This window comes from Tyto alba, unplaced genomic scaffold, assembly GCF_018691265.1.
Source record: "Tyto alba isolate M040663 unplaced genomic scaffold, T.alba_DEE_v4.0 Super-Scaffold_17, whole genome shotgun sequence".
Lineage (NCBI taxonomy): Eukaryota > Metazoa > Chordata > Aves > Strigiformes > Tytonidae > Tyto > Tyto alba.
Genome location: NW_024881279.1, coordinates 13,483,376 through 13,498,437, shown reverse-complemented (window position 1 = coordinate 13,498,437; position 15,062 = coordinate 13,483,376). Strand labels below are relative to the sequence as shown.

Genomic DNA, 15,062 nt, shown 5'->3' with positions numbered 1-15,062 from the left:
TCAGGCAATCAACAGGCCCAGCAGAGCTGGCACTTTCCAGGGAACAAGTCCTCTTTCAACTGGGGGGGAATGAACATGTGCTTTGTTGTGCACGCTTTTGGCTTAAATGAGCCAGAAACTGCCTGCCAGGGAACAGAATTATTCCCCAAACCGGACCCTTTACGCCACCTGACCAGCCAAGCGGGGAGCGAGGGCCAGGGCAGGCACAGATGACCTCTCTTGGCGAGCCCTTGCTCTTCCACGCGCCCACAGATGCTCTCACAGCAGCCCAGCAAAGGGCCGGCAAGGAGGGAGCAGCAACTGGGGGTGCCCCCTGCCTTGGGGAGGGTAACAGGCACTCTTCAGCAAGGACTGGCCTGCTGGCTCGGAACCACCCACTGTTCCTCCAGAAGGTATTTCAGACAGGTGAGAAGCTCCTCAGTCAGCAGAAGCCAGCCAGGGCAGGAGGCATCTCTTCATCCTCCCCAAGCTAAGGGCTGCCCCAGGGTTTGGCAAAGAAGGTAGGGTAGAGACCTCAGCACCCAGAGAGGGTGACTGGGCTTGGACTTCAGCTCCCCTGCATTAAAAAAAGCTGTGGCCTTGGCAAATACAGTAAAATCAGTGCAGAGATGAGTGGGTAACTTTTTGCAAGAGGCCAGCACAAGGACCGGGCAGCACATACTCTCCAACTTCGATATTCCCCAGCCTGGAGCTGGGCAGCACTAACTCATCACCAGCCTCTGCTTCCTTGGGTATTTGCCTAGCTGATGAGGAAGAACAAAAAAAAAAAAAAAAAAAAACAAGAAAGCAAGCAAGAGGGAGATGGCCTGGATGTGACAGGCTGGCAAGTTTGACAGAGGAGTCTTGTTAGCAGTGGTTTTTCCCTGCAGTTCAAGCAGGGGCAAAGACAAGGAATGCTTCCCAGCAGCCTGCACCGAATGAGCCTGGCTGTGCACAGCTTTAGTGGCAGAGCACGGGTGGGCAGCAGCAGCTGAGGGGTCCAGGAAGACAGACGGCAGAGCAGTGCTGACTGCTTGTGCCACATCTCCCAGGATGGAGAGCTGTTGTCTCTCCAGCCACTTTTCCTCCAGCACAAGGGGTGCATCTGACCCCATGCTGTGCCTGCTGCAGGCTGACCTGGGCCAGCCTGGGTGCAAGCCTGCAGCTCAGCTGGGGCGCAGGGATGTGGGGATCAGCAATGGACACAGCAGTCCTCCACCAACTCTCCAGAGGAAGGAAAGGAAGGATCTGGCAGATCTCTAAGCTGACTAAGAGCTCTGAGTGCCCAGTGGCTCTGTTGCACCAAGCACAAGCCAAAGCAATTAGCATTTCTTGGAGACACTCTGTGTAATCTTCCCTGAGTGATGGGGAGAGCTGCCACAAGCACAGGGAAGGGCCTGGAACCACTTCCCAGGACTGGGGAGATGCTGTGCTGGCAGTGACACAAGGCAGAGCAGGCCTGTCCTGCTGAAGGGATCTCCTGCCAGCAGCTCTGGGACCGCTGCTCCAGCCAGGCGCTGGGGAACTGCACCCCCACCCAGCCCCAGCCTCCCCCCCCAGATCTTGCTTCAGGGTGCTGCAAGCTACGAGGCAGCAGAAAGCCAGAAGACACAGCAGAGAGGCAGCTCTCAGCATCTTTCTTGGAGTACAGCCCAGGTGGGAAGGGCCACCTTGGGGAAAGCCAGGGCCAGGACCAACCTCATCCATCAGCTCCCAGGCAAGGCAGTCAGCCTGAGCCTCGAGGCAGGAAAGGAACACAGATGAGCCTGGAGCTGTTTGGGGAATCACACAAGAGCGGCAGCAGCCAGCCCAGGCCAGCCATCCAAGAGTCAGGGATTATTTTTAACAGCTACTTGTAGAACGCAGTGAGCACCCACAGGGGAGACAGCCTGAGCTGATGCTCACCCCATCCCTCTCCCCAGCACGTGCAGGGAACATCTCACATCCAGGCTTTTTATAGGGTTTCCCATTCCCGCTGGGCATGCAGCTCAGAGGCTCAGTATGACCACACCGCCCCCTCCCTCAGTAATCACTCGCATGCCGTTCACTAAAGTCTTTCCATTCCCTCTAGTCGTTTCCTCTTCTCTCCTTATTAGGGATCCACCTACCTATCCATCTTCTCATTCTCTCCCCCTCTGTGGCTATTTTTAAAATGCCATAAAAGCTTTCAACTGGTAGCATCCTCAGGGATGCGAGGGATTTTATATGTAACCCATCACGAGCCATCATCACCACATAACTCACCATGCAGGCGGTGACTTTTCTTTTTTCAAAAGCAGAGGAGGGGACAACATCCACGCTCAGTCCCTCAGCTCTCCCAGGGCAGCACTGCCAGGCACCTCTCATCTCAGAGAGGAAGGATCAGATCCACCCCACTCCTCTCCCGGGGGGGTGGCTGGGCCAGATGGCAGGGCAACACTGCAAGTCCTCTCAAGTAGCATCTGTGGGTGTATGAAGGGATGGTTTTGCTCAGTGAATAAAAGGCTCTGAGCTGGGGATCATCCAGCTTCGTGCCTTAGCATCTGCCACCAGATGAAGGAGGGTTTCCTTGCTGAGAAAATGTCTGTTTCTCCCTTTATGCCCATGCACATCTAAGCTGCTATACTGCTCAGTTTCCATACTGGTTGATGGTCAAGAGGCAAGGGATACATTGGGGCTGCCAGCAAAACTACTTCCAAAGGAACAGTCTGCCCCAGGAACTGAATCTCTGGTGACAGCCTAGATAGATAAGGAGGACCAAGGCTTTTCTGATCAACCCCAACCTCTAGCCCAGCCTGAACGGAGAGAGCGAAGAAGCATTCAAGGACCACACAGGCAGTGCACCAGCACCACAAAAACCACTTTTATCTCCCTGATCTGGTTATTCCCTACAGAAGAGCTGCCTTCCCCTTCCTTCCCAAAGGTCTGGGCAGAGACCTAACACACACACCAAAGACACCCCCTCGCCCTGGCCCATCCATGCCACTTGCACCCCAGCACACCTTGGCAAGGTTGCTACATCTTTACTGCAGGGGGAAGGCTCGCGGGTACGAGCTGTCTGGCTGCTGCTGCCAGCGAGGTGTGGGCACGCTGACCCAGCCGCAGGACGCCAGCCTCCGCGGCTGCCAGATGAGATTAGGCTGTGCATAACCTGAGAGGTGTCCCGCAGCGCGCTAATGTGATGACACGCTTCGTGTCACTCGTGAGACCCGTGGGAGCCGTTTCGACCAAGTGTTTGGTATGTCTGCAATGGAGGCAGCAGGTCTCCAGGAGTCCAAACTTGGTCACATCACTCTCAGATGATGCTTGGGTGATGCGGCTATTTATAGCACATAGGAGGTGAGAGGGAGCTCATCTTACCTTGCTCCACCTTCTTCATCCTCTGAGGACCAGGAGGTGATGCAGAAGGTGCTGAGGCAGAGGGGGAAGCAGGGTGATGGGGAAGGACACCCCACAGCCCCCAGCACAGCACAGGGCAGCCAAGGCAGAGGGAGGGGTTTGCAGGGACCACTGCTGTGCCGTGATCTGAGCACAGACGAGAGCTGGGGAAGCCTGTACTCTATCACACTCCGAGAACTGCTGCGATATGAGCAGAGAGAGGGAAAATCTGGAGCAGAGCTGCCTGCTCGGACAGCCAGAGAAGCTGGCACTGAGCTGCACAGCACGCTGCCTAGACCCAGCTCCCATGGCCCTGCTCAGGCTGCATTTGAGCTGGGTGCTGAGAGAGTAGGGGCTGCACCACCTCCAGAGGGGCTCTGGGACCTCTGCCTGCCCCAGCCCCCATTTCTTTGGGCCAGGCAAGGAGAGCCTTTCCATGCCTTTGTTGTACTTGGCACTTGACCACTGATCTCTGGCTTGCAGGAGAAGAACAAACCATGGGGACCTGCTGTAGGTCCTTCCTAGCAGCCCAGAGACCTGGTTGCTCATGTAGTCACACACAGGCATCCCAGCTGATGCAGATCTTACAGCCACACCAGCCTGCTCAGAAAGCCACTCACCACCCCAGCCGGGCTGCACTGTGGCCAAGCCAGCCAGAGGTTATTTTACCCAGGAAGAGCACTCAGTGATTCCGTGGAGGAGACGGGCAGGGCAGCAGGGGGTGACAGACAAGCCCTGATCCAGCCCTGCCTCACAGCCAAGGCAAGGAACCCCCTTCTTTCAGAGAGGGGCTGCTAGGGGGAGGCAGCTGCCCCTCACACAGCTCTGGGGCTTTGATGGGCTGCAGCTCCTGATGTACGACAGAAACTGGTTTCCACACATAGCTTGTTTCCTTCCTTCCCTTCTCCTCTTCTAAAGCTTTTAGCAGGGAAAAGTCCTTGACCAGGGGCTGAAACACAGCCTCCCCGGGCCAGCCACCCTGCTGGGACACTCCCTGCCTCTGCTGAGAATCCGGGCTTGGGAGCAGCTGTGACTGGGAGATCCCCACCACGGCGCCCGACATGTCCCAGCAAGTGCTGCTGAGCCAGGGAACAACCCACCCAGTCCCCCAGCTGCTTTAAAAATAGCTCCCCGCTGCAAGCAAGCACCCCTGGGCTGGCCTGTCCTTCCTGGGAGGCCTCTGTGCAAAGGGGTCCCTGGGGCTGGCAGGGGGATGGATGCCATGAGAAAAAACCAGCAAGATCTTCAGGGTCAGCTAGTGCAAACCACAGATGCTGGGAATAACAGGCAGGGCCTCACAATGTGCTTTCACGAGAGATGCTAGAAGCGTGTTTGTGTGGGGTGCTGTACTGCAGAGTCTCACACGTGCACTTTGGGAGCTCACACTTCAAGTCCTGGTCTAGGTTATGCTTGTCTCATCCAGCAACAGATTGGAGCCTGGCTGCATGTATCTGAGAAAGTAATATAATTCACTACTGTGAGAATAGGTGAAACCCTGAAACTTAAATTCAGATTGCAACAGACTCAAGTTGGGCTGAGGAAGGGCTCCAGGGCTGGCATTGCAGCAGCAAAGCCTTTCTTGCCCCACAGCAGTGTAGTGCTCTCCAAAATGTGCCACTTGTTGCCAAAGATGGACACAGAAGCCAACAGGATGGTTTCAAACACTCAAGCACATGCTCCTCTCTTATGCTGTCCTGTTTGAGAGAAACATTCCCCCCAAAGACTCTCCTGGTTGTCCAAGTCTCAGAAACGAGAAGATTTAAAATGGAAGTGTAACAAAATGCCCGTGAACAGAAAAACAAGTGAAACTTGGGGCTCAGAGGACCTTGCCAGGTTAGAAAGGGTAAGGAGAAAGGAAGGTCAGACAGGTTGCATAAGGAAGCCATATCACTAGCCCTTTCTTCTTTTGGATTTCCACCCAAGGCAGCAGAGAAGGCACATCAGTTCCAAGGCCAGGGCTTATGGCCAATACTGATAAAGCATTAAAATGACTATACCCAAACTGAAAAAAATGCATGTATAAACAATGGCCTACCAAAAGCCAGAGCCACCACCAAATAAATGGGAACTGTGCACCGGCATTTGCTGCCACCCTAGATCAGTTTAGTCCTGTTAAGTTTCAGACAGTCCTTTACTAGAAAAGAAAGTATGTCGATCAGGGCTGTGCACCAGTGCACTCAAACTCTTCTACTTTCAGAGATTTACTGAGCCTACAGACTCAAGAGGCAGAGATGCTGGGCACAGGAGGACTTGGGACAGCCCAGGTACCCTCCAAGGCTGCTAGGCACCCTGCCATGCTTGCCCTGAACTGCTCACAAGCAAACTTTATGGGTCTGAAACACCTGGACTTGGGCTCTCCCTTCCCTCTAGCTACTGTGCTCACTCCTAGTCCCTTTTCATCCTGCAGAGCTCTCTCCTTTCCCCATCACTCTCTGCCCGAGTCCTTGCCATCACCAGTCTACCCCCAGTATGCTTTCTGGAAGTACTGCAGTGCTCACAACTGAGACATTGATGTATTTTTTTTTTGTCTAAAAATATCTAATTAGATGTTCCAACTATTTCATTATGGCACTGTCATGATAGGACTTACAGGGCCTGGCAGGAACTTAGTGGATTTGCCTTCACTGCTTTGCAGAGAGCAAAGGCAGCATCACGCTGACTCCTTGCTGATAACAGGACAGTCTGTCATTAGTCCAGCCTGCTGGCATCACAAATACAATTATCTGGCTAAACTGATCGTCACTTTGTCATTAGAAAACTTGCTATTTATTTTATAAGAGCATGGTAGGCCCTTGAAATAATTCAATTGCTTCAATTGACTTTACAGCATGCACTTCATTGGCCTGCAGGGCCACTTTCCATGGCTTCTGCTCTTCAAAGGGCAAGCTGCCAAGAGGGGTGGTTTGCAGGAGAGCGTGAAGGAAGATAGGTGAGAGGACAGAGTCCATCCACCAGCCTCAGAACTGAGAGAAGCTTCCCAGGCTCTGAATTTTTTGGCACCAAAGTGAATGCAATGAATCACTGTCCCTTTGCTAGGCTGCCCAGGAGAACAGAGGGGACAATTTGTATCAGGTTGTTTGTGGAAGAAGAGTCAGGTTTGGGTATTAATTGAGAAGGCCAAGATGTGGGTGGAGAGCCTGGAGTTCCCCTTGGTGGCCAAATTCTGAAAAACACAGTGCTAGAGCCCTCCTTGGAGAAGCATGGACACTAGATAATGTTCATGGCTAGGTCTGTAGAGAACGTACTAGGAAGGTAGCTTTTAATCTCTTGCAAGACTGTCTTGCATCTTTGTCCCACCTGTACCCATACCTTGAACTCCAACTCTACTCCAGCCTTTCTTAAAGCTCTTTTACAAGCCTCCTCCATGATAACCTGCCAGAGAAAGAAGAGCTCTAGCTTGGAGACCTGCCTCTTTCCCCACTGCATGTGAAGAGCCTGTTCAGCAGCTCTTGGGGGCGCAGGGGTGGGGAGAACAAGGGCTTATCCAGAGCCAGATCCCGTCTCACCAAGCACCCAGGGACTGGGCAGCGGCATCACTGTGCCAGTCAGCACCTCGCTCTGCTGGGTCCTCCCTCACTGGAGCTGTGCTTTGTCCCCAGTTCACTGCCTGCCCGTGGCAGCCTCCAGCACTGCAAAAATGAAATGCAAACCAGTGCTGGCCAAGAACCATGACTGAAAAGGCTCATCTGTACCACAACCCCCCATGCCTGGTGTCACCCCCACAAAAACCAGAGCCTCCTCTCAAAAAAGACACTAACAGTGCTCATCACGCTGACGGGCTGATCCCTCCAGGTTCACCCAACTTCTGAACACAGGAGAAACCCCACGTCCTCCTCAGCAGGTCCTGCCCCACTGGGTGGGGAGACCTGGTGAATCACCAGGGCTGATGAGCTGTACTGAGCAGAGCCCAGCTCCCAGAGATGTACAGCACCATGTGATTCCTTTTTAATTACACAGGGTCTTAATAGAGCTTGCTGGTAAACACCTTGTAACCACATGTGCCTAGAGATTACTGGGTAATTATGCTTAGTGGATCACCCCGTAACAGGGAGCATGATTTAGGAAAGACAAAAATAACTAAGCAAACATGCTGCATTCATTAGTATCTGTCATGAAACGTTCCTGCCCAAATGCTTAGCTGGCCAGTCTTTCCTTGTGTCTTCTTCCCTGGCTTTCTGAGCCTAGGGGAGCCTTCGAGCAGGAATTTGAGAGGTGACAGCAGTTCGGATGGTCTGGGGAAACTTTTCCCTTTGCATACCAAACCCTCTGGAACAGCCCCCCATGCTCCAACAGGCTGTCAGCTGCTCAGAGGAAATAGGATGGATAGATGGTACTGGTTCCCCATCTCCACTGAGTTAACTTTCTGTGGGGACAGATTCTGGTCTCCCTCTTCAAGGTGCGTGTTGGAATCAGAACAGAGTCTGGAAGGTCTCTAGTTTGTGAACCAGTTTCAGCTGCTCATTGCAACATCCATCCAGAGCCTGCCAAACCTGGTACCACCCAGGAGTTCAGCAGGCTTTCACCTCTCCCAGGAGTTATGTGTGTCTGTTCAGACCAGCGCAGCCCATAACAATGAGGGGCACTTTGCTCTGACAAGACCAGTGCCAAGACTCCCAGCAGCCCCCTCCCACCCCAACAGAGCTGGGCCAAAAGAGACAACGTGCAAATGCCATCATTTCCCATGGGTCCCACTGGGGTGACTCCTACTCACAGGCTGTACTCACTGCATGGACTTGCAGCACCCAAACCTGATGGCTACCTTCAAAGCAGTGGAAGCAATTATTTGCACCCATTTCAGAGTCTTAAATCCCTGGAGCAGTTGACAGCTTCAACCCTTTGCCTTTTAATGAGCACAAACACAGCACTGGTCATGTTAAACTCTCTGCACCAGGCCAGTTTCTGAGGGGGAGGCGGAGCGCAGAACATAAGATATTTCAGGGGGTGATTTTAAATAGATGTTCTCTTGGGCAAGGGTTTGTACTGTAGGATCCAGCTTCAATGGAAATGCAGAGCAGCACTGATAGACCTGTTTATGAATGTATGAATCCATCTGCAACCAATTAGCAGTGCTAACTACAGTAGGAGGTATAAATACCATAGCTAACGTAAATATCAACACTGTGCCCAAATGCTTGCTGCACACCTGGTGACCCTAGGAGGACAGGTCCCCTTCCCAGCCAGCACAGCCCTTGCACCCTCATGGCCACCTGGTCTGCTCTGCGGCCTCAGGATATGAATTTACACCTGAGATCAAAGGCCTTTTCCTCTTCACCTTAAAAGTAACATTTCCATATGGCTTTGCATTCCCTGCGTCATGGGAAAGATAACAGCATGCGGCTTCCAACTCTCTGGGACAAATACCAGGGTGAAAAGCAAACCTCTGTCCGCTCAACAAGGGCAGGAAAGACTCCTGTGTGCTGTGCACAAAGCATCTTCAGAGATACACCTGTACAGCCCAACAAATCCTGCCCAGAGTTCCCCAGAGGCCTCATGGATAGTTTTGCACAACAGCATGGCTTGAGGCCAGCCATAGCCCACAGCCCTGGGTTTCCCGCCTCATGTCAGCTTCAGACAGAATAGAAGTGTTATCAAAATGCATCAAGTAAAATGTAAAGGAGTAGTGGGAATTCACTGATCAGATAGTGGCATTTTGTCCTCAGCTGCACATTTAATTAATTTGCCAGCCCCAAAATTTTGGTCCTGCAGCCATGGATATACCTGTAAGTCATCACACCATGCACGATCTGGTTCCACCACCCATCCATCCTCCTCTTCCTGTGTCTCCCTCTCTCCTGTACACCAGGAAAGAGACCAGACTGGGGAGGCTGGAGCACGGCTGAGCCTGCTGGCTGGACCCCACCGTATCTGAGCCCTCAGTCACTACAGGAGCTGGGGGAAAATAAACAATCAATGCAGAGAGCAGCAGAGCTGGCCATGCCTGGGAGGCAGAGCTGGGAAGCCTCTGACCAAGTGGCACCGAGCTCCCCTGAGCCACTGGCCACTAGCAAAGAGCTGCAAAAGCCATTGCAGGTCACTGCCAGGTAGTGGGTTGAAATAGAGGTGGCACAGAGGGCACTGACACAGGCTCCTGGGCTCCTCTTTTTGCCTCACAAGCACACAGACCTGAGGGATACAGGCTGGGTAGGGTTGTGCAGAGCTGGGCAAGGCAGCAGCATGAGGGAGGAGACAGCTTTTGGCAACATTCACACCAGTCACAGAACATGGTGACAGAAGAGATGGCCCCACACCCCATGCCTTGCTCACAGAACCAGCTAGGAGAGGATCATACCATTGCTAAGAACAAAGACGAGCCAGCATTTGGGTATGGCAAGCCCTGCTTTGAGCACCTCAGCTACTGGGAAATAGCCTGTAAGTCCAGCAGGGCACAGCCTCGCCAGGTTTGCACAGCCCTTGTACCAGACGTGGTCCCAAAGGGACCATAAGTAATCAACTGATGTCACGTAAGATGTTACAAAGTTCCCAGACCTTTACTAAAATACATGGCTACTTAGAAAGAGGTAATGGCAATATTTAAGTAAAGATTGCAAAGCCATCCACAGGGCTGGGCAACAGCCACAGTGGCAGCGTGCTGCCGGCAAATCCAGCAGCCCCAGGCACGGCCGAGTGATGTGCCCAAGGTGACAGAGCAAGGCAGTGGCAGAAGGAGGAGCACCTCCCGGGAGACTCCCAGCTCTGTGCTTGCTGCCTGCCCGGTGGCCTCCCGCCAGGAGTCATGTCAGAGCAACAGGCAGGCTGCACGTTTGGGTTGGCCAGCACCTCTGTGTGGGGGAGGACCCAGTACAGAAGTTCTGCAGTGCAATCTGATAGTTATAACACACCAGTGCCGTAAACAGCCCTTATCACTATCAGCAGCCAAGCTGGCTATTAAGAGCTGGAAAGGAATCCCAACAGGAACCAACACGCATTTGTCAAAATTGCTTAGAGGAAGCTTAACAGTCCCACCTGACCACTGTGGTCACTGACCCCAGCAAGCACCGTGTGCCATCCCAGCCCTCTGCACCGGACCCAAGCTCATCTCCGAGTGACAGAGGAAGGCCCTTTGTTATCAGACATCCAGCAGGCTCAGAAAGAATCAGACCCTATTGTTTCCTACCTGGACACCCCCAGTCCCTCTCCTCCTAGAAGGGGGCCAGCTCCTGTCCCAGGCGTGGCTCATTCCGAGGGCACCTGGAAAGTTTTCTCACCTCTGACACAGCCTAACAGAGCTGGAATCACCTGTTCTGTTGCCTTACAGCATGCCAAGACATTTTTCACAGTGTTTTGCTTGGGAACCACCCCAAGCCCTCAGATTGAAAAACCTCAGCACACCAATGCAATGGAGAAGTCACTGCTCTCCCACTTTCTGCCTGGGGGAGTCCTCTTTTCTTCACATAGCCCCCAGAACCCGCAGGAGGGAGGGCACCTTCCTCAGACAGGTTATCTCAGGAGGAGGACCCTCAGGTGGCCATCAGTATCCACTCCTTTGACTGGGGGCTCACTGCTTCTAAAGGAAAGGATCAAAGCTGTGCTAGTGAAATGGGTACAGATGTTACACATCATATCAGTGAGGAAAAATAAATTGGTTGTGATTTGATCAAACCTAATCAATCTTTCCAGACTTTGCAACAAGGACACAAAACCAGAAGTAACCAGACTAGTACCAGGTGCCAGTTCTCATCTTACACAGCACATTTCCAAGCTCTGCTTCTTCAGAAATTCATATAGTGCATGAGTGCTTCTGTCCCTGTCTCTCTCACACAATAGAGCCACCCACATCCCCAGCTGCAGAAGGTATATGTTTTTCAGTACTGCACCTGTGCTTTGCTCAGATCCCTGGTTTCTGGGTCTCTCCTTAGCCTGCTTCTCCTCCCCATTAGCTGTACCCCCTGTGTCCATTTATATGTAGGCAGTGGCATCAGCAAGTGAGCCTGCTGCCTGTCAGAGGCTGGCTCCCTGACATCCTGGCTCCCTCTCACCATGTTGCATATCGACATTTTAGTCTGTGATCTGCCCTCCAAACCCCAGAAATACAAGCCAAGAAAAGTACTCAGTGGAGATAAGCACCACGGCTTAACCTACAGGAAAGAAGGGCCAGCAATGCCAGACCCTGTCGTAAAGCGAAAGGTGGGTAGAAAAATAGGAAAAAAAAAAAAAATCCATCTCATTAGGCTTGTCAAGCCTGTTGTGACATTTTCTCTCCAATTCCTCCCAGCCAGATCAGTGCAATACCAGCCCCATTCCCATAGCAAAGGCAAGGGAAAGCCGTACTTACTGCTAGTGCTCATCTTGCCGGTCCTCCTCTGTCCTTCTCATTCAACAAAGGGGGCAAAGATGCTCTGTAAATCCTCTTTTTCTTCCACCACCCCCCGTCGCTGGGAGGAGGTTGTCTCTCTTCTTCCTAGGAGAAATATTTCTGTGCAATCCGCCGGCTAACGCATCCCGCGGCAGCCCCGCGACCCAATCCTCCCGGCTGCCGGATGGCAAGGTCAAGGGTGCCGGCGGCTGGGAGGGGGGCGAGGCGGGACGGGGAACACCCGGGACCGGCCCGGGGGAGGGTCCTGGCAGGGCCTCGGCGCCCCGGGCAGGCGCTGCCATGCACTGCGGAGCGCGGCCGCGGCCGCTGCTCTTATAGCGGGGTGGGGACCCGCGGCGGGGGCCGCGCAGCGCCGCGCAGCGCCTCGCTCCGCCCCGGCGGCTCAGCCCGCGGACGGGCCCGCGCCGGGCGGGGCAGCGCGGGGGGCAGCGCGGGGGGCGGCGGCGGCCCGGCCCCGGGGGGCGGCTGCGGGACGAGCCGCCTCGGCCCCGCTGCCATCTGCTGGGCACCGCACCGCCTGCCCTGCCCTGCCCTGCCCTGCCTGCTGCCCTGCCTGCTGCCCTGCCCTGCCCGCTGCCCTGCCCTGCCCTGCCCTGCCCGCTGCCCTGCCTGCTGCCCTGCCCGCTGCCCTGCCTGCTGCCCTGCCCTGTCCTGCCCTGCCCTGCCCGCTGCCCTGCCCTGCCCTGCCCGCTGCTCTGCCCTGCCCGCTGCCCTGCCTGCTGCCCTGCCTGCTGCCCTGCCCGCTGCTCTGCCCTGCCCTGCCCGCTGCCTTGCCTGCTGCTCTGCCCTGCCAGCAGTCCTGTCCATGGTCTGGCCCTGCCTGCCTGTCCTGCTGCGCTCTCCTCAGTCCTGCGCTCTGCCTGGTGACCTACGTACGAGCTGCCCTGCCTGCAGCTGCCGGGGTCCCCCCTCACACGTGCACCCCGCTCGGTGCTGCTCCCGTCCAGCCCTGCTCACTGTCTGGCTTGGCCCTGTGGCGGCTGAGCCTGCAAAGCAATGCTGTCCCAGGACAGGGGAAGGGGGAGGGATACAATTTATGCTGAAAACAACTTTCTCTGGTGCCAAGGTTCTCCTCAAGCAGCTGTCCGGGCTGGCCACCCCTGGCTGTCCTGGCAGCCCCACGCAAGGCAGCGCGGGTGTCTGTCCCACGCTGGGAGCAGGGAGGGGGCTGTGGGTGTCTGCACAGTACCTGGCTGCAGGGCGGAGAGGGGGCTCTTCCCTCACGGATCAGCAAGAAGCCTTCTCTGCTGGCAGCACATCAGGATTCCTGGAAGGGCTTCAAAGCCATTAGCGCCTTGTTTTGGTTGTGAGACGCTATCTATCTGAATAAAGCTTTACCCAGCGGAGCTGCTCCCAGGGTGCGAGTGGAGACGGGGCTGTGCCTGCCCTGCCTGAGGAGCCCCCCCCCCCCCCCCCCCCCCGAGAAGCTGCGCTGCCGTTCAAAGAGGCGAGCTACGATCTTGCCGCTAATGAAAGGGGTTTTTCATGCAGCGTGACAGGCGCCGCATCTCTCCTGCTCCTGGGGCTGGAGTGCCGCCCAGAGAGGGCCTTTTGCTTTCCCTTTCTCTGGCTGTTTTATTTGCAGCAGCGGATGTTTGCGGTGACATGACAAGACAGGTAGCAGGTCATGTCAGCTACGCCTGTGCTGCCGGTGATGCAGGCAGCTCGCTGCAAGCCCTGCTGCCTGTCCCTGGGCTCTGTCCTGTCCCCAGAGGCATCGGGTGAAGAGCGGGACCAGCAGCAGGGGTGGGGGTCCAGGGGTTCCTGCAGTGCCGGGGGCAACAGGCAAGGGGAAAGCAGTGCTGCTGATACAGCAAGGCGGGATGGCTCGGGCTGTTCCATGACGCTGATTTGAGGCCTTTGTGAAGTTTTCCTGTACTTGACAAGTGCCGGGGGCGTCCCCTCCTCAAGGGAAGAGCGCAGGACCCTGGCGTGGCAAGGCTCATGTCTATTGTATCAATAACGTCTATTTGGGGAGTCAATAAAACAGACACGATATGAGATGGTCCCCATGGTTCAGTGAGCTAATTAAGCTTCTTCCACTGACCTGGTTTGCAAATCTTTTTAACTTGCTGCTTTCAGAACAACTTGAAATTTCCAGCAGAGGCAGGCTGGGATTGCAGAGGGCTGCTGAGGAGGACAGGGTGCTTTGAGGGAGCTCAGGGGACACCAGTGCAGAACCTCTTCCCCTTCGTCCCATCCCAGCCAGACGGTTCCAGCCCCACAGAGCTGCACCATGAGGAAGGGGCAGCGGATGCTGCCAGCAGGGCAGGCGGGTGGGGCATCAGGTGCCCCCTGCCATGGGAGTTTTGGGGTTTTGGAATTTATGACCTGACAGCAGGGAGCTCAAATCCTTGCCACCCCCCCAGCTCGGCCAGTGGATCCTGCCCAGGGATATGGTCCCCAGCCAGGCTGCAGCAGGGGCCCATGGTGCAGGGCACTGGTTGGAGCCCCTCACCACCAGCACTGTCCCAGGGTGTTTTGGAAATCCCATTTCCTTTTCTTTGACTGAGGAAACAGGCTGCAAAAGCTGCCTTTTTAAAAAGGGTTTTAGGGATGCCTGACACAAGAAGCCAGAAATGAGGAACTATCAGGATGTTAATGCAGCCTCCTTTCATCCCTGTGCATTGCAACAGTCTTTCACGGCAATTATTAGATGCGTATTTTTCCCATAAGGCGCCTGCCTCATTCAGTACCCAGCATGTACCATGTAGCTCAGGCTGTGCAGAGGAAGCTGCTGCTTGCAGGACTCTGCATCGTTCAGTGAGAAGGGACATGGTAGCGATGGGGGTAAGAGGATGGAAGAAAAAAGGTTCTAATTTCACTGAATTTTACTGACTACTTCCCTGGACACTATGTTTTTTTATCCCTGCCTCTATGCTCTTGTGAGATGCTGAGAGTTACCTCAACCAAACTTCTCCCACCCAGTTGATAATTGTGCTCTTCTTTCCCTGATGCCTGACTTGAACACTGGCTGGCTGATCATTGGGAGAGCTGGAAGTTGCTGTCTGCATGTGGAATCACTGGGAGCTGTGCTCAAAATGTATCTTGTGCTATACCAACACCAGGAACTTGGAGAAATCAGGCTCAGTGACTCTTCTGCCAGTGGCTCGGGAAGCCACCACCCATGTGTTTCCGTCTGAGGCTGTGCTCAGCCGCTGTCCTGGAAAGGATGTTGGTTCCCAAGGCTGGAGGAGCAGCCCCCATCCCACTGCCGCAGAGTGGGATGCCTGGGGAATGCCCCAGGAAAGGGGATCCCTCCTTACTCCTGCATGACTTGGGGACCAGGTAAGTAGTGGAGAAGGGAATGCAAGGGAAATACCAGATAGCAGGTCCCAAGGCCAGGAGAGACAGGGTTAGGAGAGGTCAGAGAGCTGAAAGATCACGTAAGCATCTCTGTCCTCAAAGCGTA

General features: G+C 54.6%; 1 protein-coding gene across 13 annotated transcripts in view; it reads right to left on the bottom strand.

Moving 5' to 3' along the window:
- ABLIM3 (actin binding LIM protein family member 3) overlaps positions 1-12,029 on the bottom strand; it is a 55,766-nt gene extending 43,737 nt beyond the window's left edge. For 8 of the 13 annotated variants that reach the window (XM_033005790.2, XM_033005821.2, XM_033005829.2 and 5 more), the window contains exon 1: positions 11,609-12,028. In XM_033005790.2, coding sequence (XP_032861681.1) covers positions 11,609-11,621 — 13 coding nt within the window. In that variant the 5' untranslated portion in view covers positions 11,622-12,028. Of the gene's footprint in view, positions 1-11,608 lie in introns of all 13 variants that reach the window. The other 5 variants (XM_033005837.2, XM_033005884.2, XM_033005891.2 and 2 more) reach the window with 2 other exon arrangements.
- Between the last annotated feature and the right edge of the window lie 3,033 nt (positions 12,030-15,062).